Below are 23,974 nucleotides of genomic sequence, written 5' to 3' on the forward strand. Positions count from 1 at the left end.
TAATCTTATTAGATGCTGGAACCGTCAAGAGAACACCAGTATCTTTTCAGTGCTATCATTTTTGCATTGTGTCAGGGGCAAGTTTTAAATGCAAGTATATCCTTTTGTTTAGTTTCTCAGGTAACTTAGTGCTGCTATTTGTCGTGTAGTTTATTACTGTAGTTATTTTTCTTGCTAGATTGATAGGCAGAGTAGTTACAAGACCCTGATCCTACACCCATCCAAGTAATAATAAAAAGGAAAGACTGTTAAATCTGGCCTTACAGTAATGCATTTAAATATTATTTAACACTATTTTACATGGGTGTTACAATTTTAGGGCAGTTACCAAGTCACCCCTCATTCCCTGATAGACAGCTTAAGCAAATCTTTAGTTTTGAGGGAGAAGTTGGGAAGGGATTTATTTGAACTCCATGCATACTTGAATGATTTAAATAAACACAGAAAAATTATAATGGATTTTTTTTTTTTTTTAGATAATAATGCTTGCTGGGTTTTTGTCACAGACTGTTTTTCTGAGGCTGACTGCTGAGAATTTCAATGTTCTTGATGTATTCACAAGTTTTATCTTTTGGTACTAGGGAAGATAAACTGATTTAGATTTAGTCCACTTGATATTCCTTCCTCACCCCAAATTCACAGTAACCCTGACATAACTGGGTTTTTTATTTTTGTGGGATCTCAAGAAAAGTTGAGAATTTTCTCATTTATTGTCTTTCTTGCAGACTTACTGTACTGCCTAAAAGTTTTATATATTGCAAGACATTTTTATTGAGTGTTTCTGGCACCAAAAAAAAAAAGGAGGGGGGAAAAAAAAAAGAAGTGAAGATATTATGAGTCTTCCCACTTTCATTTTTCTGAACTGAGAAGCTTGGATAGTGTAGATAATAGTTTGATTTTCAGATATTAATCCAGCTAGCAGCTGCTTGGGGGTTGCTGGCCATCCATTTTCTTGTGTTTGAACTAGCTGGAATGAGACGAGTCAAAAGGAAGACAAATATGAATTTTAAAATCCCTTTAAAGTATTGATTTCTAAATTCTAAAACCCAGGGAAAAAAAAATTAAATTTAGCAAAGCTGAACCAATGGTTTATTCTCTCAAATTCAAAAGCTTGGATTATAATTGATGAGCGCACACGCTCTGGCCTGGGCTGGCTGCGGAGGTTATCTCCCCAAGTCCTTTCCTTGCCCCTACTACCCTATTGTCTGAGGGTCTTGTGAGTCAGCTCCTGAGCAGATGCAGTTCATACCATGACATTTTAAAGCAAAACAAAAGATTCCTTAATTCACCTTCTGACTCATCGTGATCAAATGATTTTGGCTAATCTGAACCCTTGCTGAGGTTTTGCTTGTCTGCTGTCTGGATTTAACAATCATGATGAAGTTGTGGGGTTAGCTCCTCTCTGAAAGGATTTTATGAAAGAAAATGCTTGCCCATATTCATGTTAAAATGGATTCAATCAGCTTATTTTTGCATGCTTATGCAAGTCTGAATAAATTCTGTTGTTCAGTTGTAATGATACAAGTATAGAGTATTTACTGATATAGAAATAGAGCATGTTTCTGATATGCTCTTGGTGAATGAGGGAGTATTTCCTCAACCCAGGATCTAGCTTTTCCTGTTAAAACAAAACTTCACACAGTCATTGAATTAATGTATAGTGTAAGAGATTTTTTTTTTTTTAATTTAATGGTAAAATGGAAAGAAGTGGGATTAGAAATAGGTGGTATTCTGGAGAAAAGTTTGCATCAAAAAAAATCAGGACTTAAAAATGCATTTGTTTTCATGGTCTAAGTTTGAATCAATCACATTGCTGGTCTGTGAGATTTCAGTGACACAGATCACTATCTGTTGGAAAATGTTTAAAAATGCAGGCCAGTAAAGCCGAAAAATTAGACTTAGCACTATTGTACTATCCACAAGACTGCCTCAGTTCTCAGCAGCAATAGTGCTAACCATGTAAATCTGAAATGTTGCTATTTCAATTTCTGAAGGAAGTTCTTAGTGTCCATGTAAACATATCATATGTTGTAATGCCAGTTTTCCAAATGAGCTGCATTTATGTATTGTAACTTTTATGTAATGAGTTACCCTGGAAACACAATTAGGCAAATAGTGCTCATTCTTGCAGCCTTTCCCAGCAGATAATTAATCACAATGAGATCTGGGCCCCCAGCTACATGCAAAAGTGTATAGGGAATGTATAGGACATTTTTTCACGGTCCAGCCTGTGATGCTCAGCGAACTTTCTCAATTTAGAACAAGCTGTTTTAAACGGTGTTTATTTCCTTTGCAAAACACATTTTGACATATAAAGCTTCAAAGCTTTTGGCACGTTATTTGCACTATAAAGTCACTGATTAATAGTTCACAAAATGAATATAAAAATGCAGTGTGTTCTACAAGCTTCTGTTGTGAAATGAATTAGTGACCACTGGGAAGGTGGTGTTGGTCGATGTTTCCTAGTGTATGTTGTATGCATTTTTAGATGGTTTCCTTTGTGGTGTATAGAGATTTCAAACAAAAAGCAAACAAATTATTGATATAATTTCTTTGGCTTTTTCCTTTTTTTTTTTTTTTAGCTAGTTTAGTGGCTGGGGATTACTCTACAAGAGCTATATTTCTTCAGTGATTTGCTGTTCTGAGGATTTTATTGGAAAAGAATTGGGAGTAGGAAAGCATGATAAAAAGCAATCCTAATTATTCAGGGTTTGGGGCAAATGAATTGTGAAGAAAGACTGATCAGACATGGGCTATTCCTTGGGAAAGGGAGCACGAAGGGGGGTCCCCATAGAGCATTAGAAGACCCTGAAAGGAATGTATTGATGTCAGTAAGCAGCTTGAGATAGTGACTAATTTGAAAACAAGAGGTCATTGACTGAAACTAAGGAGGAGACAAGCAGATAAGGAATTTGGGCAGCATTTTTTCACACAATGGGTAGGTTAGAATATGGAAAGGGGAAAAAACTGGTCATAGAAGTACTGTGCTATCAGTTTGAGAAGCAGCTGGGCAAATGTTTGGAAAAGGAGGTTTATAAACAGAGTGAAGACCTACTTTTTTTTGTAGCTAATCTCATGCAGCAGTCCATAGAGGGATTTGAAGAGAAGTGTTTAATTGACCAGATGGAAGTTTTCTGTAGTCTTCTGGTTGTAAAGGATGCAACATATATTACCTAAGTAAGGTGTAATTATTCCACAACTTCTATAGAAGGACTGGGTTTGTCATTAAAGAATGAATCCGTAATAGTTGCATCTTCTATTCAGGTCACTCCATGTACTGTCTTGTGAAGGCATTGCCACCTACGTGCAATGTAAAATCAAAGTAACGTAAAATGCATTTCTTACAATTTAGTAGTTTCCTGTGGGTGAGCTACTTCTGTGTCCCCTCTATGGAAAATTCACAATTTCCAAAGGGGACTCCAAGACTTTATAGGGCGTGTTTTCAGAAATGGCACTTTTGCAATCAGCATCTTAACTTTGCTCGTGTTTGATTCAGTACATGGAGATGAACTGCCTTTCAGGTAATTCACTGATAGTTTCTGGAAGAAGAGGTGCTAGAAGAAGCAAACTGTGTGGAACTCTATGGGAGCTGACACTGGGGAACAGCTCTAAGTAGGTAGTAGCAGTACATCCACAGTCCTTACTTGTATGTGCACATGTATGTGTGTGTGTGTGCTTGTGTAATCTGAACTTAGATATGTGCACTGGTTCTAGAGTGGCCATAGGTAATTATGGGATATCTTACCCTATATGGAATAAAACTCATGAAATTCTATTTCTTGCATGTAGGTATATTCCTTTTACTTATAATTTCTGGGGACAGTGGAGGAAATCTAGATGTTAAAGAGAAACAGTTCCTCTATGTTACAGAATTTCATGTGCATACTCTCATGCACAGTGGATGTGAGGAAGGATTGGTCCTCAAATTGTCATCTATTTGTATTCAGTTAAAGTGAGTGATTTCTGCATGTGTTTTTCTGCATTGACAAAAGATACTAGCTTAGAATCTGACATCTCAGTAGTGAATGTCTATCCTTGCAAGCTCAGAAGTTATTTCCCTGTAGCAGATGTTAAAATACTAGGCTGTTCCTAAGTGTTCCATCTTCAGTATCACCTTCCTTTGGACTGTGTACTGACAAAGCCATATCACTTACATTTATACATTTATAATATGTAGTTTTAAGTATCAATATAAAATGTGTAAATAATAACACATTATGTAACGTAAATGTATACTCTGTGTGTGCATGACTGACGGTAATTTTCATTACTCCACTTTTATTACCTTAATTATCCCCTTTTCCATTTATGTGTTTGCTTCACCCACTGGATTTTCTTGGCTTTGTTGTTTTGGTTTTAATAAAAGCAGTGAAATTTTAATTGAGGTCATTGTTAGATGTATAGAAGCACTTAGGTATTTTGTCTGAAACTGAGGACAATTCACTGATTCAGGTGTACGTTGGGTCCATCCCTAACTACATACAGACATGCACACAGATTCTGCTCATGTCAGAGAGAGAATAAGCATTTAATGAAAACGCCAGCCAGAATACATTTATCTTTTTTTCTTTTCTTTATAAGTGTGTCCTTCACTATGTTTTTGCTCGTGCTTTTCTCTTGCTATGAAAAGCATCAAATGATCCTCCTGGCCAATATCAGAAATCCAGCAGCTACAGCAGCAGACATCTGGATAACTACAAATGAAAATTGCTTTTATTTTTTCAGTTTCTAGTTGTTGTTCAGCTCTTATTTTAAAGCCCAGTATTTACAAGAAAATATTCTTGTTTCTTTGAATCAGAGCTCTGTATAAACAGTAGTTACTCTTACATTTTTCAGTTCCATCACCTTCCCTATGGTATACTGTAACTGGTTTATCTTTACATTGTGATTCAGGTTGCTTTGTCTTTTGCCATTTCCATCAAAAACTGCCTAACTGAGGATGAGGGAAGGAGGGAGTGCAACAGACACAAAACACAGATCTCAAACACCATTAGATTTGGTACTTAGGAGCCCAAAACTGCAGTGCAGAAACTCAACCCTTTTCAACACAGGTTCATTCCAACTGACTTCAGCTATATGAAGTACCTACTGTTAGGCATCTTACCCCACCTAGTTGTCTAGGTCTCCTCAGTCACCAGTGGAGAAGAACATGCACCTCTGGAGGATAATTCTCAGGCAAATGAATTGCCCACCAGAGCTTCCCCTCTCTCAGCTGTTGGGAAAGGAGATAACTAACTGATTCAAGCTTCAGGGATGGCTGGAGTAGATGAGATGAAGCTGGGCCTTTGAGACTAAGCTAGTTAGTAAATATTACTGGTATGCCATTAAAACTAATGGTCAGTGAAGAAGTGGTGTTACACTCCCCTTAGTTATCACCCTTTCTTCTTTAATCAGATTGAGTTTGCCCCTCATATGGTGTGATTAAATGTTTTGCTGCAACATTAAGTGCCCAATGGGGCAAACACTCGCTGGAGCAGCTACATAAGCTATCCTTTAAAAGTTGTCAGTGGGAAGCTGGAGACATTGTGGGCATTGCAAATCCATAGCATATCTGTGCAATGTCCAGCCAGTTTGGGCACTGGGGACAGCATAGCTGTGAGAGTGTAATAGTCCATGGGTACTGGTACACTATACCCTCTTAACTCCCCAGAGGGCCCACTTCTTTCTCTGCACTATTACAGCCAGCAGTATAGATGGACCCTTTCTGTGTACAGGCTCCTGGCAGACCTGGATCCTGTTGCTGTCTGGTTTTGTGTAGGAAGCTTCTGTCCTTGAGTCTCTACAGTTTACTGTCTGCCTCCTTTCTAAGACATAGCCAAACACTAAACTACTAAACCAAAAAAAGCCCATGAATTTGTCAAAGTCTTCACACAGGGGAGGGAAGAAAGGCAGTATAAAGCTGCTATGCAAAAGTTTGCTTTGACCATGAAGCATCACTTTTAGGCATCACCCAAACATGAAAAGCACTTGTATTCTTCCTAAACACAGACATGCTGTGAAGGGACAGCTCATTGTTCTTGATGACACTGTGTTTTTTGCCTTTATTTTCTTTCTGGGTACTTTTGCTGTTTTGTAATATTATGAGTGACTCTTCCATCATGCTCCCAACCACCCTCAACACTGTACCGTGCCTAACTCTGAGGCTAAAGGCTGCCAATCAGCAGCATCTTGAATATATTAATTGGATCTTTTTCAAATTCTAGGGACAGCAATAGGAAGAACTATATTAGGGACTCTTCCTTCAAGATTTTAACAAGGCAGTTATCAGTCTGACCTAACAAGTCCCTTTGCCCTTCAAGGCCTAATTCAAAATCTATACAATATAATAAATATAAAAAGATGCATTAAGCAGGTAATATCTGACTAGAACGAAACTGAATACTTACTGCTGCAAAGAGAAAAGTACTTGATGTGTCATTTCTGTATTACCCTTAGAATTTTTTTTTCTATTGGGATAAGTGCTTATTCTCACAGAGATCATCATCATCTCCTTAAGGAGAAATAGTAACAGTTCTACTAATCCCACATTTATAACTGCTCAGCATGACTCACATCATGCATTCAGCTTTGTGATCAAGGGGAACAGAAAGAGGACTGAGAAAGGTGCAAAGAGTATTAGAAAAAAAAAGTGCCTATCTAGGTCCTCATCTCTCTAGTGTCCATGTGCCGTGTAATCTAATCATTAACGATTTGCCTTCATAACAATTTAATAGGTAGGAAAAAGATGGTTCATTTTTTAGATGATGGTGTGAAACAAAGAGTGAATTTAATGTTTTAACCAAAGTGATGCAGGAAGTCAGAGTGTTAGTCTGGAAGACAACTCAACTGCATCTAAATGTAGCAACCTAAATGACCAAGCCATCCTGCAGGACATACATAGTACAAATCTATGGCCATTCTGCAGAGTTATAGTCCTAGCTTTTGTGGATATGTACTGGTAGATCTGAAAGTTGTTCCCAGCTACACATAAAATCTTTTTAATTTAATATTTATGAGTGGGTATGTGTTTGTGAAACACCACAAAGAAATATCTTCAGTTTGGGATATTTAAAAAAAGACACCCCCCCCACACACACAAATAACTGCTTTGATGAAGTATTTAAGGATCATTTTATTTTTATAAATACATAGAAAATTCAGAGCAACTAGAATCTAAAATATTCTTTTTAATACAGTCCTTTAATATAAAATTCTATCAGTCTCACAGAATCTATGCTGCACTTTTCATTAGTAATGAATAAAATAGAACTTTTGAGTTTGCCTTCAGTGCCAACATGTTCAAGCCTATTTCATAAAAATAAAATCTCAAAGTATGCCTTAATTAAGCCAAAATTTTCATACATTTATGTAACAAATGCTTATTTTTTCTTACAACTAAAAAAAAAATCTCAGCACATTTTCATGTGCACAAACTCTGAAGCGTGCTGAACCTGAAAACACCTTTTTGATGATATAACTTCACTTTTTCTTCCCAGCTGATACAAGAAACAAAAAACTTTGTCTGTCATATTCCTGTCACCATCACAGTGACAGCAATGCTGCTTCAATGTAGAAGGGATTATTCTCCACAGTGGTTTCTCATGCTTATCATGGTTGCTTGTGCTTATCACAAGCACAAGCAGTCTTTAGGAAAGGGGCAGGGGGGGGGAGAAAAAAGGGAAAATTTCATTATTTTAGTCATAAAACTAACATTAGATAATTCGTGATGATTTTAAATATCACAAGCTGCTGCTGGTCACCTCATGGAGCCTATTGTGGCCCAATGTGGCTAGCTCATTATTTATTGCAGGAGAAAAAGGGAATTCGACTTTTACCCATGCTTTTATGACATTCTGGGTATTACACTTACATGACTATCTAAGGGCAAAACACTTTAACCCCTTGAGATCTGCTAATCAGGAGCACCAGCTGTTGAGTGCCAGCATGCATCCTGCATCAGTGCCTGCAGGGAGAGAAATGGCTGAAAAGGATATGACCCCAAACTTCAGAAACTGCTTCTCTCCTTAGGGGCAAAATATCATTCAGCTTGCATCTTCTCTTGTTTTCTTTTCGTTTATCCAGTTAATGTTCCTGGTGTGGGTTGTTGTGCACTCACTGTGAATGCTTCAAGCCTTTAGGAAGATGATAGTTAATCGCTGGAGTTAGAATCTCGCTTGCGCTGGTGTGGAAGTGCTTTTGGAAATATTTACTCAGCTAGCTCACTGAGCTGCTAAGGGTGAGGGGAAGGCTGGTGGTATCTGATTCACAGTGATTTTACTGCAAATGCATGTTCTGTGTGAAAGAAAAAATAAAACACATTGCACAGTCATTTTTCACAATACTGCTGGTACAACGCTAGCTCAGTCCCACACTTAAGTTACATTCGTACATTCATTTAAAACAAGCAATGAAATCCATCATGAAAAAGGAACCTGTCACAAACACAAACCAAATTTATTCCCTGCAGAGTAAAATACAGTCAAAAGGTGAAAAGTCAGTTCTTTTTTCTTTAAATGCTTCCTGGTTTAGCCTCCTTTGTGTTTTGTGAAACCAGCAGACATGTTGGTGAGGAGAAAAGGTAGAAAATACTGCCTTTTCGACTTACTTTGTGTTCTCTTTTCCTAACATTTTTAATCCTTCCTCTAGATTATTTGTTGAATGACAATAAGTTGCCTCTCCATCTACTACTGGACTTCATAGTTGAGCAGTCTGAGCAAAATGCTTCTAGTAACAGCATATCCTTGGAGTCAGTGGATCAGATTATTCCAGCTTTTGCTCTAAACCACCACAAATTTAGTTTACACGTGAGCTTTCCAGATAAACAATGTTTAAAATACCTTAGCAGTGTGTGGGTATTTTGTGGCCATCTCAATAAAAGCATGATTTGACCCTAGTTTCCTTAAATGGAGTACCCTCTCTCCTAATGTCATGTAGCATATGCTGTGGTTTTTGTCACCTGAAATGGCTCAAAAGCATACATAAAGTGTTGCTGGGTGCTATAGAATGTTACGCCACGCTGTTGTACTCTCAGATTAAAGAGAAAACTTCAGTGTGGTGAAGATGATGTTGAATTTGTGTCAGATTTCAAGGAAGTATTTCCAAAGGGAATTCCAAAGCTCACACTGCAGTTAAACACTGAGCTCCTCTCACCTCTGAAGGCAGGTTGGGTTCAGGCCTCCCTTTGTGCCTTGGAAATCTCTTCCTTTGTCCATCTGTGTCACCGGAGAACTTTCTGCAGACTATTGCACAGATCAGTGGAAGAGAACCAAATTTACGTAATGCAAAAGCAGTCTAGTGTAAGTTTGAATAGGCAAAAAAAAAGCCTTCACCAAAAAATGAGATTTAATAGTGTATAGGTATTTTTTAACTCCTGTGTTTTAGACAATAAGGGAATAGATGCAGAAGGTGTACCAGTGGATGCACAGGAGGAAGAGAGGTTTGCTCATACAGAGAGAAGACAAGTCATGCTGGCTTGATCCTAATGCCATTGATTTCTTCCTTTTCCTTGTGAATGTTCTTGTTCCAAGGTGCTTGAGTTTTTTTTCCAAAACAGCTGCCTGTCTTTGTATCACTAAATTTTGTTCATCGTCCTCTTTAGGCACTTAGGTATTTCCCGTAGGACCAGAGACATTCAGAAATGCAAAAAAGCAGGTTGCAAACTAATCTCTTCCTCTGCTTTGCCTCGTGTCTGACCCCCTGGCCTCTCCACAAGATACGTGATTTTTTGCAAAATCATACCTTGCTCTGCATTTCCTTTTAATTGCCTATAGCTGAGGACATCAGAAATGATCATGAGTGACAGGCTGATCGAAACGCATGGGCTGGGGAACACTAAGTTGTAAAGACCTGACCTTTTAAGGGACTTTTACTGACAAAACACGTCAAAACAAACTATCCATTAAGCACACCGACCCACCAGGACTATTCTTATGTTCCAGTGCAAACATATGCTTTGGAGCTTTGCTGAATCAAGATTTTATAATCAGGCATTGTTCATACTGTTAAGCACGTTATTCTCTTAATGATGATGAAAAAGCAAGCATCAGTTCTCTAGTAAATGCCTGCAATCTTGCATCACAGAAGTAGAGGAATTAACTCTTACAAAGGTAAGCTGAGAAGCCTCTCTGGCCATTAAAGAGTGTTATTAGGTCGTGGCATGAACCTTTTTCCATTTTTGTCCTAAGCCTAGAGTGTTTTCAAGCAAAGACCATCCCTCATCAGAGGAGGATAATCATGTTTACAACCATGAGGAAGCCTGTGTGGCACTGGAATCTGCCTGCTCCACTGGGAGGGTCTTTGGGTTGATCCTTGCAACGCACCTTTGAGGCTATTCAAGACTGTGGTTAAATTACCATTAAATTGCAAGAGTTGTGGGAAAAGTGGTAGCCATTGTGTCCAATCCTCCAAATCCAGTCCTGGGAACTAAACAAGTGTATGTTCTAGATGTGTACAAGTTAGCTACTGCAGCAGTGTGAGTGGCCCACAAGGTAAGCATTGAGACCCCTGTGAGTAGTTGGAGTCATTGAAATGCCTCCAAAAGGAAGTCCCAAACTGGCACAGGAGAGTTCTATGGCCAGGCAATAAGAAATGGTTGTCAAATTGCACACTGATGGGCCACAGTCTTCTTTAGAGCACAACACTGAGTATCTTTAAAAACAGAGATTTCAGAATTGTAGCTGATCTTTGTCCTTGATAAACTATCTAATCCTGAAAGTATACATACTGAAGAGGAGACACCTAAGGTCAGTATGTTTCTAAGCTTCAGAAGCTATGGACCTACATCTGCCCTAGGAGAATGCATAGACAGTAGGGGATAGGGGAGCAGAGATGGGGCAGTTACACTTAGACTAGGATTATACTCTGCCCATCTGCCTCATGCTTTGACACTGTGGGATGTTCTTGCAAGATGCAGAAAGGGACAGGATGCAAGAAATCCAAATTCTCACCTCAAAGGATTGCTCTCCAGGCTTCTACTCTTGGTGCTTATACAAAGAGGGACCAAAATCCTGATTTCCTCTCAATCCCTTCAAAAATATATATCAAGTTAGGCACTTAAGAAAGTTGAAGAGGATGACATTGAAACACCTCACTGTGAGGAAATTGTGAAGGAAATCAGCATTTCTCTCAGTTTTCCATGCTTTGGGTTATTATAGGAAAAGTGAAAGGTACAGGGGCTTTCTTTGATCTCCACATATCATGTCTTAAAACAAAGCACTTCTATTTGCACCAAGAAAGAGAGTCAGTCCGCACAGCAGTCAGGCTGTGCATGCTCTTTTCTGCATCCTGATGTTGACAATCACTACACAGCAGCAGTGTCCAGACAGCCAACATATACCCTGAAGAGCATGCTGTAGATTCACCAAGTAAAACAGTGATCACACAGCAAGATGGTCTGGGAGGTCCTGAGCTAGGAAGCCACAGACAAGTTTTCTGGATCTCAGCTGCAGGTGACAAAAGTTCACCTAAATCTTGTTCTAACAGCATAAATCTGTGTGTGGTTCAGGCCCTTGATTCAATGCATGGTCTTAGAAGGGACAAAGGGGCACTGGGTGGCATTGACAAGATGGACCCTTAGGTTCTGCAATAAATATTCTGCTCTAGATGCAGAAGCATTTTTAAGAATTTGTTTTTGTCTGGCTTCTCTTGAATTCATGTTAATAAAGGCTGCCCCAACTTCTTACTTTTCTATATGAACACAAAAATTGCAGCTGCCTGCCAAGTCTGCTGAGAGATGGATGTAATAATTTTCATTTGGACTGTTAGCCCAAAGGGAACCCAACAGCAAGAGATTGACAGATGCAGCATGGATTATCTTGTGCTCTGAACTCAGCCCAATTTGTGGTTTGTTGCAGGTGCTAAAGAGATTGATATTGCTGCTACCCTGGAGCACTTGAGGGACCAGAGACCAGGCATGGTCCAGACAAAGGTACTGTCAATAAATCCACTGGGATTTTAAATACATTAAAGGTCTTTCACAGTAGTTGTTTTCATGACAGAAGAGAGAGGGTATGACCTAATTTAACGCAGGTCGCTTGCTGATTACTCTGTTTGGCTCCCTACCAACTGAGGTTTATTTATGCTGAAGATTTATCTAGGCTACTTTCTTTGGTGTTTACTGCTCTTTCTTGTAACATCTCCAACATCTATCTTGATTACCATATATGAAGGGCAGTCAAGACAACAATCTATAACCTACTAAAGAAAATGTGCATTTGAAAGAATGTTCTTGCTTTCATCCTGAAATATGGATTATTTTCTTAGAGTATTTGTGCTTAACTGTGCATGGAATAGTTGTTTTTTTAATCTTCATTAAAGAGAATGTAACTTCTGCATTTGAATTTTTTTGTGGGGAAAAAGAAAAGAAGTTTTGAACAAAAGGAATATAGTTTTGTAGGAAATCAGGTCATTTTTTTGTATTTTGGGGCAGAAGAGCTTACATCATGCTTAATGACATGTCCTCTATGGATGTAGCATGGTAAGTGTATCTGTACACTTTGGTGAAATGAGCACCTTGCTCTGTGATTCCTGTAAGTAGTAATAGTTTTGATATTTTTCCCCAATGTGAAACTATTACATATAGATGATGGTGTGACTGTAGTCCATTCAATTAGAAAGGAAACTTCTTATTATTAATAATTTCAGGGATGTATGGAATGATACTCTGAGGTATTTGCTGCAAGTTAAGAGCTGCAAATATAGCAATAAAAAATTTTGTTCATGGCATGGAGACAAAATAAATCTGTATATGACATTGTAAAATATCAAATGAGAGTTACAGTTCCAACCTGAGCAAGAAGAGCAATGTGATAAAACTATGCCTTGGCCAGGCTGGAACTGATAGGAAAGTCTGCAGCATTTAGGCAGCTGAAATTGCTGAGGGACAAAGGTGAAATGAATGTGTGTTGCAGGAATCATTGCTTCATAAGTTTTCTTGAATCTCTTCCTAATCATTTTATCTTCCCACTAATACTAGGAGAAGTGGTGCTGAAGAACAGTTGGGGGGGGTTTAATTATTATTCACCAATCAAGTGCATAAAATAAAGATGAGCCAGTCAAAGCTAACTAATCTTTATCTGCAAGTAAGACATAAAATTGCACAAATCTTTCTTCTCCTTTGGTTATTCAGACAGGGGGGGAAAATGCATATAGCACACAGTATCCAATGTCACATGTATTTACCCTGAGGGAAGACGGAAGGCCTTGAGCTACTCTCTGAATGCATCCAAAATATATGGCAGGTCTGTAGAAATACAGACCTCAGATTCCAGGTTCCCTCTCAGGGAAGGGAATTTACAATTTGTTGCAATCAACAAAAGAAAAAACAAAACAAAACATAGCTCCAGAACCAAAGAATGAGGTTATGCAAACCAATTCTCTTACCTAGCTCAGAAGTAGTTACCTGAATCCCATGAAAACCTCACTCAAGAAGCATTTTTTACCCTCCAAACATTTATCTGGATGAGCTCCAGGAAACAAATGCACCCTGTGTTTTCATCAGGATATTGCTTATCTCTTCTCTTGCTCCTTCTTCCATCATTGTCATTTTCTCAAAACCACCAAAATCACTTATTCAAGCTAATGTCTTGCAAATTATAAATATCTGGTTACATGCTAGCAATGCACGATCCCCAGAGAATTTTTCTGATGGATTTAAACAAACCCCTGTGCTTTCCCAACTGAATACAAATGAGGAATATTAGACTGTTGGAGTAATTTAAAACGATGGATTAAAAGTCAGGTTAGAAATGCCAATTACAGAATATCCCTAGGCAAAATAAACACCAACTTACTTCAGCAATGTTATTGTGTTTCCAGCAGGCAGCGCTCCACATTTTCAATAAGCATGTGAAAGATTTGTTTCCAACATTTTGTCTTCTGGAAGGCATCTTTAATTCAAAAGCATGGTATATAATAAATGGTAATGACATTATCATAATGACATTCTGCATTTCAGAGAAGTATAATAGAGGGTTTGTGGTTTGGGTATTTTTGTGTGTGTGTGCTGGGTTTTGGGTTTAGTTTTTTTGTTGTTTTGTGGGGTTTTTTTGGGTTTGTTTTTCTTTTTTTGCAGGGGAATCATAAATGTGAGAGGAAAAAGTAATGACAGAGGAAGTGCATTCTCTCTGTGATGGGAAAAATATGTACTTCCATTTTTAATCTGTCCTCTATGTTTTCTCTCCTAATCTGTAATATTTAGCTAAGATCTATATTGTGTCATAGATGCTACATATACTCTGCTTTCCTGTGAATTTTTATTTGCAGACTTAATGAAACATAGCTTAGTATTTTTTATTAAATATATTCTTGTTACCTTTGTATTATAGGAGGACTGATGCCACAAAATGATTCTCTGGCTCTGTTTACCAGGCAAAACTAGGTGTTAAAATTCATCTCCAGTCAATCTCATGTATGCAAATAGCATATGTGAATGACAGTGTAGCTGTACAAAACAAATGCCTTTTAAAATTACTGCAATTAATTTAACTGTGATTGTTCTCACAGAAATATGCAGAAGATGTGTTAAGGTTTTTCTTTGGAGGCTAGTGATACACATCAACGGAAACTGCACTGTCTGCCTTTCACCTGTGTTATGCAAAAGGAAGGAGGGGGAAGAGCTCAGCTGCACCCTCCCAGAAAGACCACATCCTCACACATCTCTTGTTTCTGCTACACTGCTCCCTTCACTGAAGTGTTTCTGTCAGTCTTGATAGCTGTCTGTAAAGATTATGCTTTGTAAGTTGTTTTGCCTCAGTAATTTAAGGTCACATGTAATGTTAGCTGGTGGTCTCCACTGGACCTGTCTCTGACGTCCATATGGAACTTTGGAGTTCATGCTGATCAATCCACAGTCCTTGGGTGAGACAGACACTTCTCCTCAGGCAGTGTAATAATGGCCTGCACTCCTGTGAGGGGTACCCCCCTGTGAGGGGTAAAGACACCCACAGGTCAGATGGTCTCCAGCCTGACAGATCTTCACAATAAGGTGAACAGATCTTGGACCTACAAGGTTAAGGGACAGATTTGCTCAGTGAATAACTTCAGAGTAATATAAGTTACTTTCAGCAATATGGCTAATATTAATGTAGTTCCCAGTCTTAGGAGCTTTTCCTGACTGTAAAACACTCAGATGAAGAGAACATTAGGTAGCCTCATTACCATGGGCAGCTTCTCTTCTGAATTGACACCCACACCTTGGAAGAGGCATCTGTACATCTCTGAAACTTGGCTGCAACACCATGTCAACCCCATCATGCTCAGATTAGCCTCTTCTGTTGGTATGCTCCCCATGCTCCAGGGACTGGCAGTGATGGCTATCAACTGTCCCACTCACATCTGAGTACTGGCATCCTGGAGCACCTGCTTTGCTTCTCTCCTGCCAGCCCCAGAACAAGGGTCTCCCAGGCTGCTCCACAGGTCTGTCACCTCGCAGGGCTGCATCAGTGGGGTCCAGCAGATGCTGGCTCTTCCTGCCAAGCAGCTGTTTTCCTGAAGGCAAGAACTTCACAAGCATCAGCCCAAATTTCCAGAGTTGTTATAAGCACCTGGTTTGGTTCTAGCATGGCGTGTCCAGAAGAGTGCCCTCTCTGCTGCCGCTGCCCTTCAGTTCCTCTCATGCATTCAGTGTACTCAGGCTAAAATACAGCTGATGCTCCTGCGTGGTCACCAGCGTTCCCAGCTTTGTCTTTGAATTGCAGAGACCTTGGGGAGTGCAGGGAGGCATAAGCAGGTACCTACACCATTTTCTGTCCCTAAGGAGTCACGCTCTTTAGAGTGAATTGACATCTGATTAAAAACTGTTGGCTGCAGTCCAGCAAATGCCACTTTGACAGCACCAAGAAGACAGCAAAACTCTTGAATGTCAGTGTCTCTGAGAAATTATTCTGAGTTTTGTTCTTTATTCTGCTCAGGGACTGTGCCCATCATTGCTTCTCTCTGAGGCATCTCCACTTGGGATACAACTCTTCAGTGGAGTAAGACAAGGCAGATCATTTTCTAACTGGAGACACAGACAGTATCCCAGCAGTGGTCTCAGCGTGCTTTGTAGGGTGCACCTCAGACCTCCATTCTCAATGCCAGTTCTTCAGCAGCTTTTGACCCTGACTGGTGTAAACAACTGGAGTACTTCTACAAAATCCAGACACTTCTCCACAGTCCTTGTCTGGTGTCCTTGATTTGCCTATATTCTGAAATAAATTGCCCACATTTCTTCTTTCATCTGAGAAGCCACAAACACCAAATCATCTTGTCAGATATTTCAGTAGGCTAAAATTTTCAGAAAAAATTACCTGTTTGGAAAATGTAACATCTCTTAACCTTGAGGAAGTAGAACTCCTTTGTCAGTCTGCAGGACTATGCAGTTCAGAAGTCTGTTTGGGTTGCACTTAGAAGAGATGGACACTCATGGCTGTGTCCTTCTTGCCTCTTCCAATCCAGCACAGAAGCCTGTTAGTAATTTTGGGTTTATGCTTACAGTAAATTAATAGCAGAGGAAAACCTTCCCAAGTATTTCTTAAATAGAGCTGGTCTAAACATTGTAAGGTAACTTGTGAGTGTAGAAAGACCATTGAAAAGGAAGGAAACAGGTAAACCAAAAAGTAGATATTTCTCAGGACTGTTTATTCTATCTGATTTCAACTAGAAACAGTCCTGAGAAAAGCCAAAGGCTGTGGTTTGCAACATCTTGCCTATTTGTATCTTGGTTGCATTAACAAGTTTCCATCTCTGTGCCAGAAGAAAATTGCTGGTGATAACTACTCCCAAACCCTCTGACCACGTAATTGTAATACATCATTGTGTCCCAATAGCTTAGTTTCTGCTACCAACATTTTTCTCCATTAAAATTACTCTGGCTTCAAGATGCTGTCAAACGTGCTATATGGCAGCAATAATCCCAGAACATTTTGTTCCTTCCCATTACAGCGTACAGTTCATCCTGCATATTCATGTTTTCAACAATGTCTGGAGGATGCTTAGCTGCAGAGCAGTGTACCAGGCTTTAGGAAAGTGTTTTGCTTTATTATTCAGAGTATGCATTTGTTCTCTCCACAGGAGCAGTTTGAGTTTGCTTTGACAGCGGTTGCAGAGGAAGTGAATGCAATACTCAAGGCACTTCCCCAGTGAGCAGCTCAGTCTCCTGAAGGTTCCTGCAGGATCTGTCCCTCGTTTTCCTCATCCTCAGTCCCTGTGAATGTCCTTGGAAACCGTGACCTGACCTTAACTGTGTATCTTCTGTTGTAATCACATAGTGATAGGGTCCTTACAAACTCCTTTAGCTGGTAAAAGGTCAACAGTTAAGATGCGTAGTCTGGTTTTGGGGGTTTTAAACAAATTTTTTAAAGGACATTGAAGCCTCGGATTAAGTGACAGAACAATCCATCAAATTCCTTTCACATCCTCGAAGCCCCAAATGTCCCACTTTGAAAGCACACATTCATGTTCTTACTAGCAAATATACAGTATTGTGGGTAATTAGTGCAGTCAATATAGTCTCAGAAAACTGTGTTCTGTTATATTTTGTAACTTCTCAGAGGCTGAATAAGAGGAGGGAGGGCAGAAAAGGATGGTGATTGTTCCTACACAATGTTGAGTTAGAGCATGAAACAGTGCTGAGAGTGTGAGTAAACACAGGTCCAGGCCCTGGCAAAGAGAGTTTCCACCTTATCGTGCTGGGCTTTGGCAAGGCAATGTTTTCTTAACTGTTGTTTACTTTTCAGCTTTGTGCCATGAATAGAAGAAAATCTGAACTCTAAGTACATAGGCCTGCATAGTTGTTGCAGCCAGGAAAACAAGTTGGTCACATTAATAGGAAACCAGGGGATAACAAACACAACTCTGATCATGCACCTACCACTGACAGCGTGGAAAAGGAGAGTGTAGGCTCACCTCAGGTGATGGAGAAAGGCCCCATCAGAAGTCAGGTAAACATCCAGAGTGGTTAGGGAAGCGGATTCCTGGCTTTATGGGATAACTGAGGAAGAAAATGGGACTTTCCTCTTTATATTTTTGCATTTCTCTCTGTAAAACTGTGCTGTGCCATCCTTTTTAGCCAGGAAAATATATTTCTGTAAAAGCCTGGCTGAAGGAGAAACCTCCAGTCTGCATTTTATGATGCTCATCGAGTTTGTCTGATCAGAATGTTCATTGCACCTTTCTGCAGAGGCTCTGCTTGTCCTTGTTCTGACTGATACCTGTTTTAACTAACCACGAAGGGATAAAGAACCACACATGCTGAATTTCGGAAATCCCTGTGTTCTCTAAATCCTAATGCCTGTTGTTGCAAAGTAATGCTAAAATATGTCTGCAAATGGTTTGGTTATGCAATCTTGCTTTTGTGAATTCAGAGGTTAAGTTGTGGTACTCTGAAGGATTTCCAGTTATTGATGGAAAGTACTCTGATATGTTTGAATGAAGGGCCTGGGAGTAAAATCATCAAAGGTACCTAAGTGATCTAGGCTCATAATTTCATTATCAAAAGTGAATACTTGGATGCTTTTTCATATGCTATCTTAACATCTCTGTGATTTTAAAATCTGGGGTGCTTTTTTATGCAAAATCTTAACAGTGTTGTTTGCTTGAATCTGTATTAGGCTAATCGTTTGACGTCAGCACTGGAAAATACATCATTTAATTTAACTTGTGAAGAGGCAGCTTTTATAAATTCCTAATCAGTGAAATGGTAATGATAACAATACCACCAAGTTTTGCTGGCACAGGTTACAGGCATCAATCAAAGTCAACCATGTTGCAATTTTGTGTTGTAGGTGTGGATATTGGTGATTTCTTCTTTATAGCAATTAAAGAATTATTAAAAAATAAAAACTAAAAAAAAAAAGCAGAAGGCTTCTTACTTTTTGCCATACATTATTGTATGCTTTACATGGTATGTGCTGTTGCTTAATTTGTGCATTCCATTACTATAACAGTACAGAGCAGTTACTGCAGATGCCATCATCCTCTTAAGTACACATACTGTACATTAAGCCACATGTTTATTTTATGGCCTAAGCATTTTAGAGTTTTCCTAGCAATAACTAAAAAAACTAATGGCGTATGAATGAGAAAATTGCCTTTTTCATTTGATAATTTAGGTTTAACAGGATTCTTTTATTACTTTAGCTAACACAAAATTGCAGATCAGGGCAGATGAGATCAGTTTGAGCAGTATCAGCGAGTGTTTGAAGTAGATTTACTGTGAGCCATGTACTGCAGCTTTATGAAAACACAGGTAGTTATATCCAAACAAGCTGTCCAAAGAATCAAAATGAGAGTATCTTAAGCCAAGCCCTCTGATTATTGGGTAGAATTATTTCCCAGTGCAAGATGGTGTGCCATTACCTACTGGCAATGGGCTAATGGGTTTTTTAGCACAGATTTCTGCCCTGGGATTCATTAATGTTCGCCTTCTGACTGTCCCTGTGCACACCACAAACATGGCTGATGAGCCTTTCGTTTGCACTTCAGGAATATTTTTTAATTGTTCTTTTGCAAATATTTACATTGCATGATGGCAGTTTCAGGGTGATCCCTATTAATTCACAAGCAGCTGAGTGTAGGACTCAAATATTGCTCTTCATGCTTCGGAGTTTATTTAGTGTAGATTAGAGGGCATTAATCTTCACCGAGGCTAATGGGGCAGGGATGTATTGTTTTATTCATACTTGTAGACCAGTTTACACAACAGAAAGATGCAGTCTTACTCAGAGGGTTAGAGTATATCCCACTGAACCTCATTGACAATCTTGTTATTTCAGCCGTTTTGTACAGTTCTTCCTCAAAGAGGTGCCAGGCTTATTCTATTGACTGTAAACTATCACACAGAGTATTTCATCTGTGCAAGCAGCATACTGTTCACACCTCTCAATAAATGCCCTGTTTCTGGGGGTGATAATCTGCTGCAGGGTCTATTAGTGAAATACAGGTTTCAGCTGCACTAGGGTGATCCAAAGGAGTTTGACAGTCCGTTTCCCAGGAAGATGCCAAAGCCATGGATAGAGCCACAGAGATAGATTGCTCATGCAGGGCAGGTATTTCTTTACGCTTTTCACTGAGGTTCACTTAATCCTTGTGATTTAGTCCAGGGCCCCCCTGGCCGCTTGTGCTGGATAGGGGCGTGTCCCGTGTCCACTGGCAAGTTTAATTAAGCATCTTTTTTGGAAGCTAGGGTCACCTGAAAACCCAGAGTCAAATGAGACCCACCATCCTTCACTGTTCAATATTCTGCTGGATCCTTAGTAAATTCATTGCAATCGAAGCTTGGGCTGGTGTCTGACACATAGCCATAAATAGCAGGTGTTTAGTATTGACCATCCTCATGTTCTTGATAATGGAATTGAATCTAGAGTTGCTGCTTGTGTGGTTGAATCTTTAAATGACATTTAAGGGAGGGAGCTGCCTGAGGGCAATGTAACACCAGTGCTCAGTTTCCTTCCTTGCTGGCCAAAGCCTCTGGCAAAGAAGAACACCCTGATTTCCCCCAGACACGGCAGCAAGCATGGCTGCTGGCCCCAAGCAGGGCAGTGACCTGAGCACACCCCACACTAAGGTAGCCATGGTGGGTGTTAATCTGAGGGACGGAGGGGTGGTTGTCACCAGCGCTGATAGTTCCGAGGAGTCACAGCAGAGTTGCTTGCTCCTGCCTTCACCCTTCCCATGACATGGGCCAGGATTTAGAGGGAGGCAGGAGAGCACCATTCTCCAAATCCCAGATCCTTGAGGTTCAGCCCTAGCCACAGGGAAAACAGTGTGGAGTTTGCTGTTGGCTTCATGTGTTCCAGGTGTAAGCTCTAACCATTGCTCTTGACCATCATCTGTGGCACCTGGTGCAGCCCTGGTAGCATCCAGTTAAAGTCCTTGGCAATTGTGAGGACCAAGAATGAATTTCAGTAGGAAATCCCATATCCAAATCTCAATCCAAGAGCAAAACAAACCAGATTATTTTTATAGATATTACTAAAAATTTAAAACATTAAAAAATATTTTTTAAAACTACACCAATGACTAAACCTTGTTCCTGTCTCTAGCATGCATGCAGGACCAGTCTCCACGGGAATGACAGCTATAGTACCTGAAAGGAGTTCATGCTTTATTAGTCAAGTGGAACATTAATAAAACCCAGCCCACTTCATAATTTCCAGAATAGTCATTAATTAAAAAAAAATAAAACACATAAAAATGTTTGTTGGAATAGGAAACAACTGCTTGATTAGTTTTGTTACAGAAGAATAGCTCTCCTCATTTTTATTCTGCATATTTTATTCTTGTTTTAGAAAATTCTCTTAAGAAGCAGTTGAGATAAAACTCACTTTTTAAAACTGTACAGTTTTTATGATTTTGCTTTTTAAATGAGAGTACACTTTGTAGATTTGATTATTGTCTTTTTCTGTTAAGATTACATTGGGCATTACAAAAACATTCCCCACCACAGTGAAAAGAAAGCTATCCTGTTGGTTTATTGTAAAAGGGGAAAAAATAATTAAAACAAAATTGCAGAGCTGTGGCATACTCAATCCAATTAGAGCATGACTCTTTACTACTCTTCATTTACCACATTAGAAATAAAATAAAGTTACACCAGCAAGATTTCATTTGAAGCTGTTCTTGCATGCTGTTTGTACTGTATTTGATGGCATAATATTGTTTTGTTTACAACTTCTTCTTTCTTGTCATTCTATTATATTCTTTATATGTATATAGTTTTAAAAGAAAATAATTATACAAAAGTATTTTGTTCTACCTCTGTAAAAATCATATTTGTGAATAAAGTCACATTGTCTGTGGAGTATGGTATTGTGAGTATAGCATCAACAGCTGGTGATTTGCTTTTGTTTGGAAGGTGGGAGTGGTACCTCAGTTTGTTGATGGAGAGCTGGGTTCTGAATATCAAAGGTGGGCACACAGGGCTGACAAGTGCACAAACATCCTGCTGGCAGCTTACAGGTGGATCTTTAACCTGAAGAGATTGCAGGCACTTCTGGCTTGGGTGTATAGCCTGTAATACTGCAGCTTCTAACATTTTGGTCAAGGCAGACACCCGTGTTCAGACCAGGAAGTGAAGCAGGCAAAAAAATTACTAAATTACAGACACTGTCCTTGTACAACTGGGAAGTGGAAAAAATTGGTGTCACAAAGTGTACATCTTAACAAATGGAATAAATTTTACCCTCTTTCAGGAAAATTAAAGGCAGGAAAATGGTTTTGAGGAAGGAAGGCTGATGGATCAGGGCCTCACATAATGGGTGGTATGGGTTGCCCAAGGATTTATAGTTTTCAAATAGTAGCAAGATTCACAGAAGGATTTGAACTGGTAATGGAAAATACTTACTGTTACATTAAATAAGGTTGAGAGGGATAAAGTCTAAGGTTCCCACATAAGCACAGCATAAAGTAACCAGTCTTTACCCCAGGGGATAGGAAGTAATTTTCCCATCATCATTGTCCACTAGATGAAGGTTTGTATCTTTCCATGAAATCAGAGTTACTCTTCAGGATTAGACAGCCATGAGATGGCAATTTTCATGGTCCTGTATTGTGTGTTAAAATTTCACTTGTGTTTTGAAGAAGACTTAAAATAGTTTGCCACTTACCTGGAAATACCTAGAAAAATGTAAACAGGGAGAAACCATCCTGGTCCAGCTCATTCTCTTCCCATCAGAAGAATCACATTTTACATTCCTCAGCCCTGTTGTTACGTGGTTTAATATCTGTGCCTTTCTCAGTGTAAGAAGGTGACTTTCATCTTGGAAGCAAAATATATGCACCATTATAGCTATTTTCCTAGTGGTGTAATTTAAGAGGTCTTTCATCTCCAAGATAGCTTTCTGAAGCCTCTGGTAACATCAGATGGAGGACAAAAAGGAAAATACATTTAATTGTATAACTACTGGAGCATTATGTATCTTCTAGGCAAACACGAAAGCCATCAGTTGTGCATACACTGATTCATGCAGCCAGCACTTGCTTTTGCATCATGCTACACAGACACAGGCAGCCTCAGCCTCTCCAGTGCTCTGGCTGTAGGACAGCGTCTCAGCTGCTGCTAAGGGGCATTACTTAGTTGCTGTTACTCACGGGTTTGTATTTATGGCTCTAACTCCTCAGTATGGCAGGCTGGATATTGACTTCTGGTAGGGCTCGGGAAAGAGCTGGGTTTGAGCATCAGCCTGGAGCAGCCCCAGCACACCTGAAACCTCTTGTTGCAGAGCCATGCCCTTGATAGCACACCTTCCTCAGCTGTTCCTGCTTCTGGGGAAGCAGGACACAGCACTCAGTAAAACGGGAGAGAGGAGGAAAGAGCTGCTCATCTGCTGCCCTGCCTGGTGCCAACAGGAAAGGTAAAGACTTGCTTCTGGTCCCAGCTGAACTACTACAGCCCCCCATACAGTATTGAAAACTGTTCAAGTTGCCCTGTTGGGGTTATTTTTAGAACTTGTTTAAAACTCCACTGCTGATATGGTTGATATTTCTGTGTGCTGAATACAAAGACTTGTGCACCCACAGTAAGGGGTAACCTGTAGGTTGGATTTATTCTTGGGTTAGTGACAGAACTGGCATACTGTGTGCTTGAAATAACTGAATCCTTGGGGAAATTCTTCTTACTGCCATGGAGTTAAGACAAAAATTAATTTCTCTCTTTGAGAATGCACCTACTCAAAGGTAAAGCAGCAATACAGAGGAAGGGGGAAAAATTCTACATGAATAACCATCCTGGGTGATACAGATTTAAGTTTGGGGCTACATGACTTCTGTCGCCTTCCACCAGATTTTTCCCTGCAGGAGCTCTGGCTACAGTTTTCAAGGATAAAGAAATCTTTTGTTCCATCTTTTCCAACAGGTGTTAGAGGTGGGCTTCATCTTAACCAATCTCTGAGTAGTTTTTGCATGGAATTCTACAGATGAGCAACTTGCCGTAAGCTTTCTTTGCAGAAAATGATGGAAAATAAGCATTTTTAGGGTGCAATTTATCCTTGAATTTGTAGGTCTTCTTATCCTCTTCCTC

At 39.5% G+C, this 23,974-nt stretch overlaps 1 protein-coding gene across 1 annotated transcript in view; it reads left to right on the forward strand.

Annotated features, from left to right (window-relative positions):
* The window catches only part of PTPRN2 (protein tyrosine phosphatase receptor type N2), a 592,229-nt gene extending 575,129 nt beyond the window's left edge, over positions 1–17,100 (forward strand). The window contains exons 22-23 of the mRNA XM_054390032.1: positions 11,832–11,905; positions 17,029–17,100. Of these exons, the coding sequence (XP_054246007.1) occupies positions 11,832–11,905; positions 17,029–17,100 (146 nt within the window). The remainder of the gene's footprint in view (positions 1–11,831; positions 11,906–17,028) is intronic.
* Positions 17,101–23,974: the final 6,874 nt, after the last annotated feature.

Source organism: Indicator indicator, chromosome 20 (genome assembly GCF_027791375.1).
Source record: "Indicator indicator isolate 239-I01 chromosome 20, UM_Iind_1.1, whole genome shotgun sequence".
NCBI lineage: Eukaryota > Metazoa > Chordata > Aves > Piciformes > Indicatoridae > Indicator > Indicator indicator.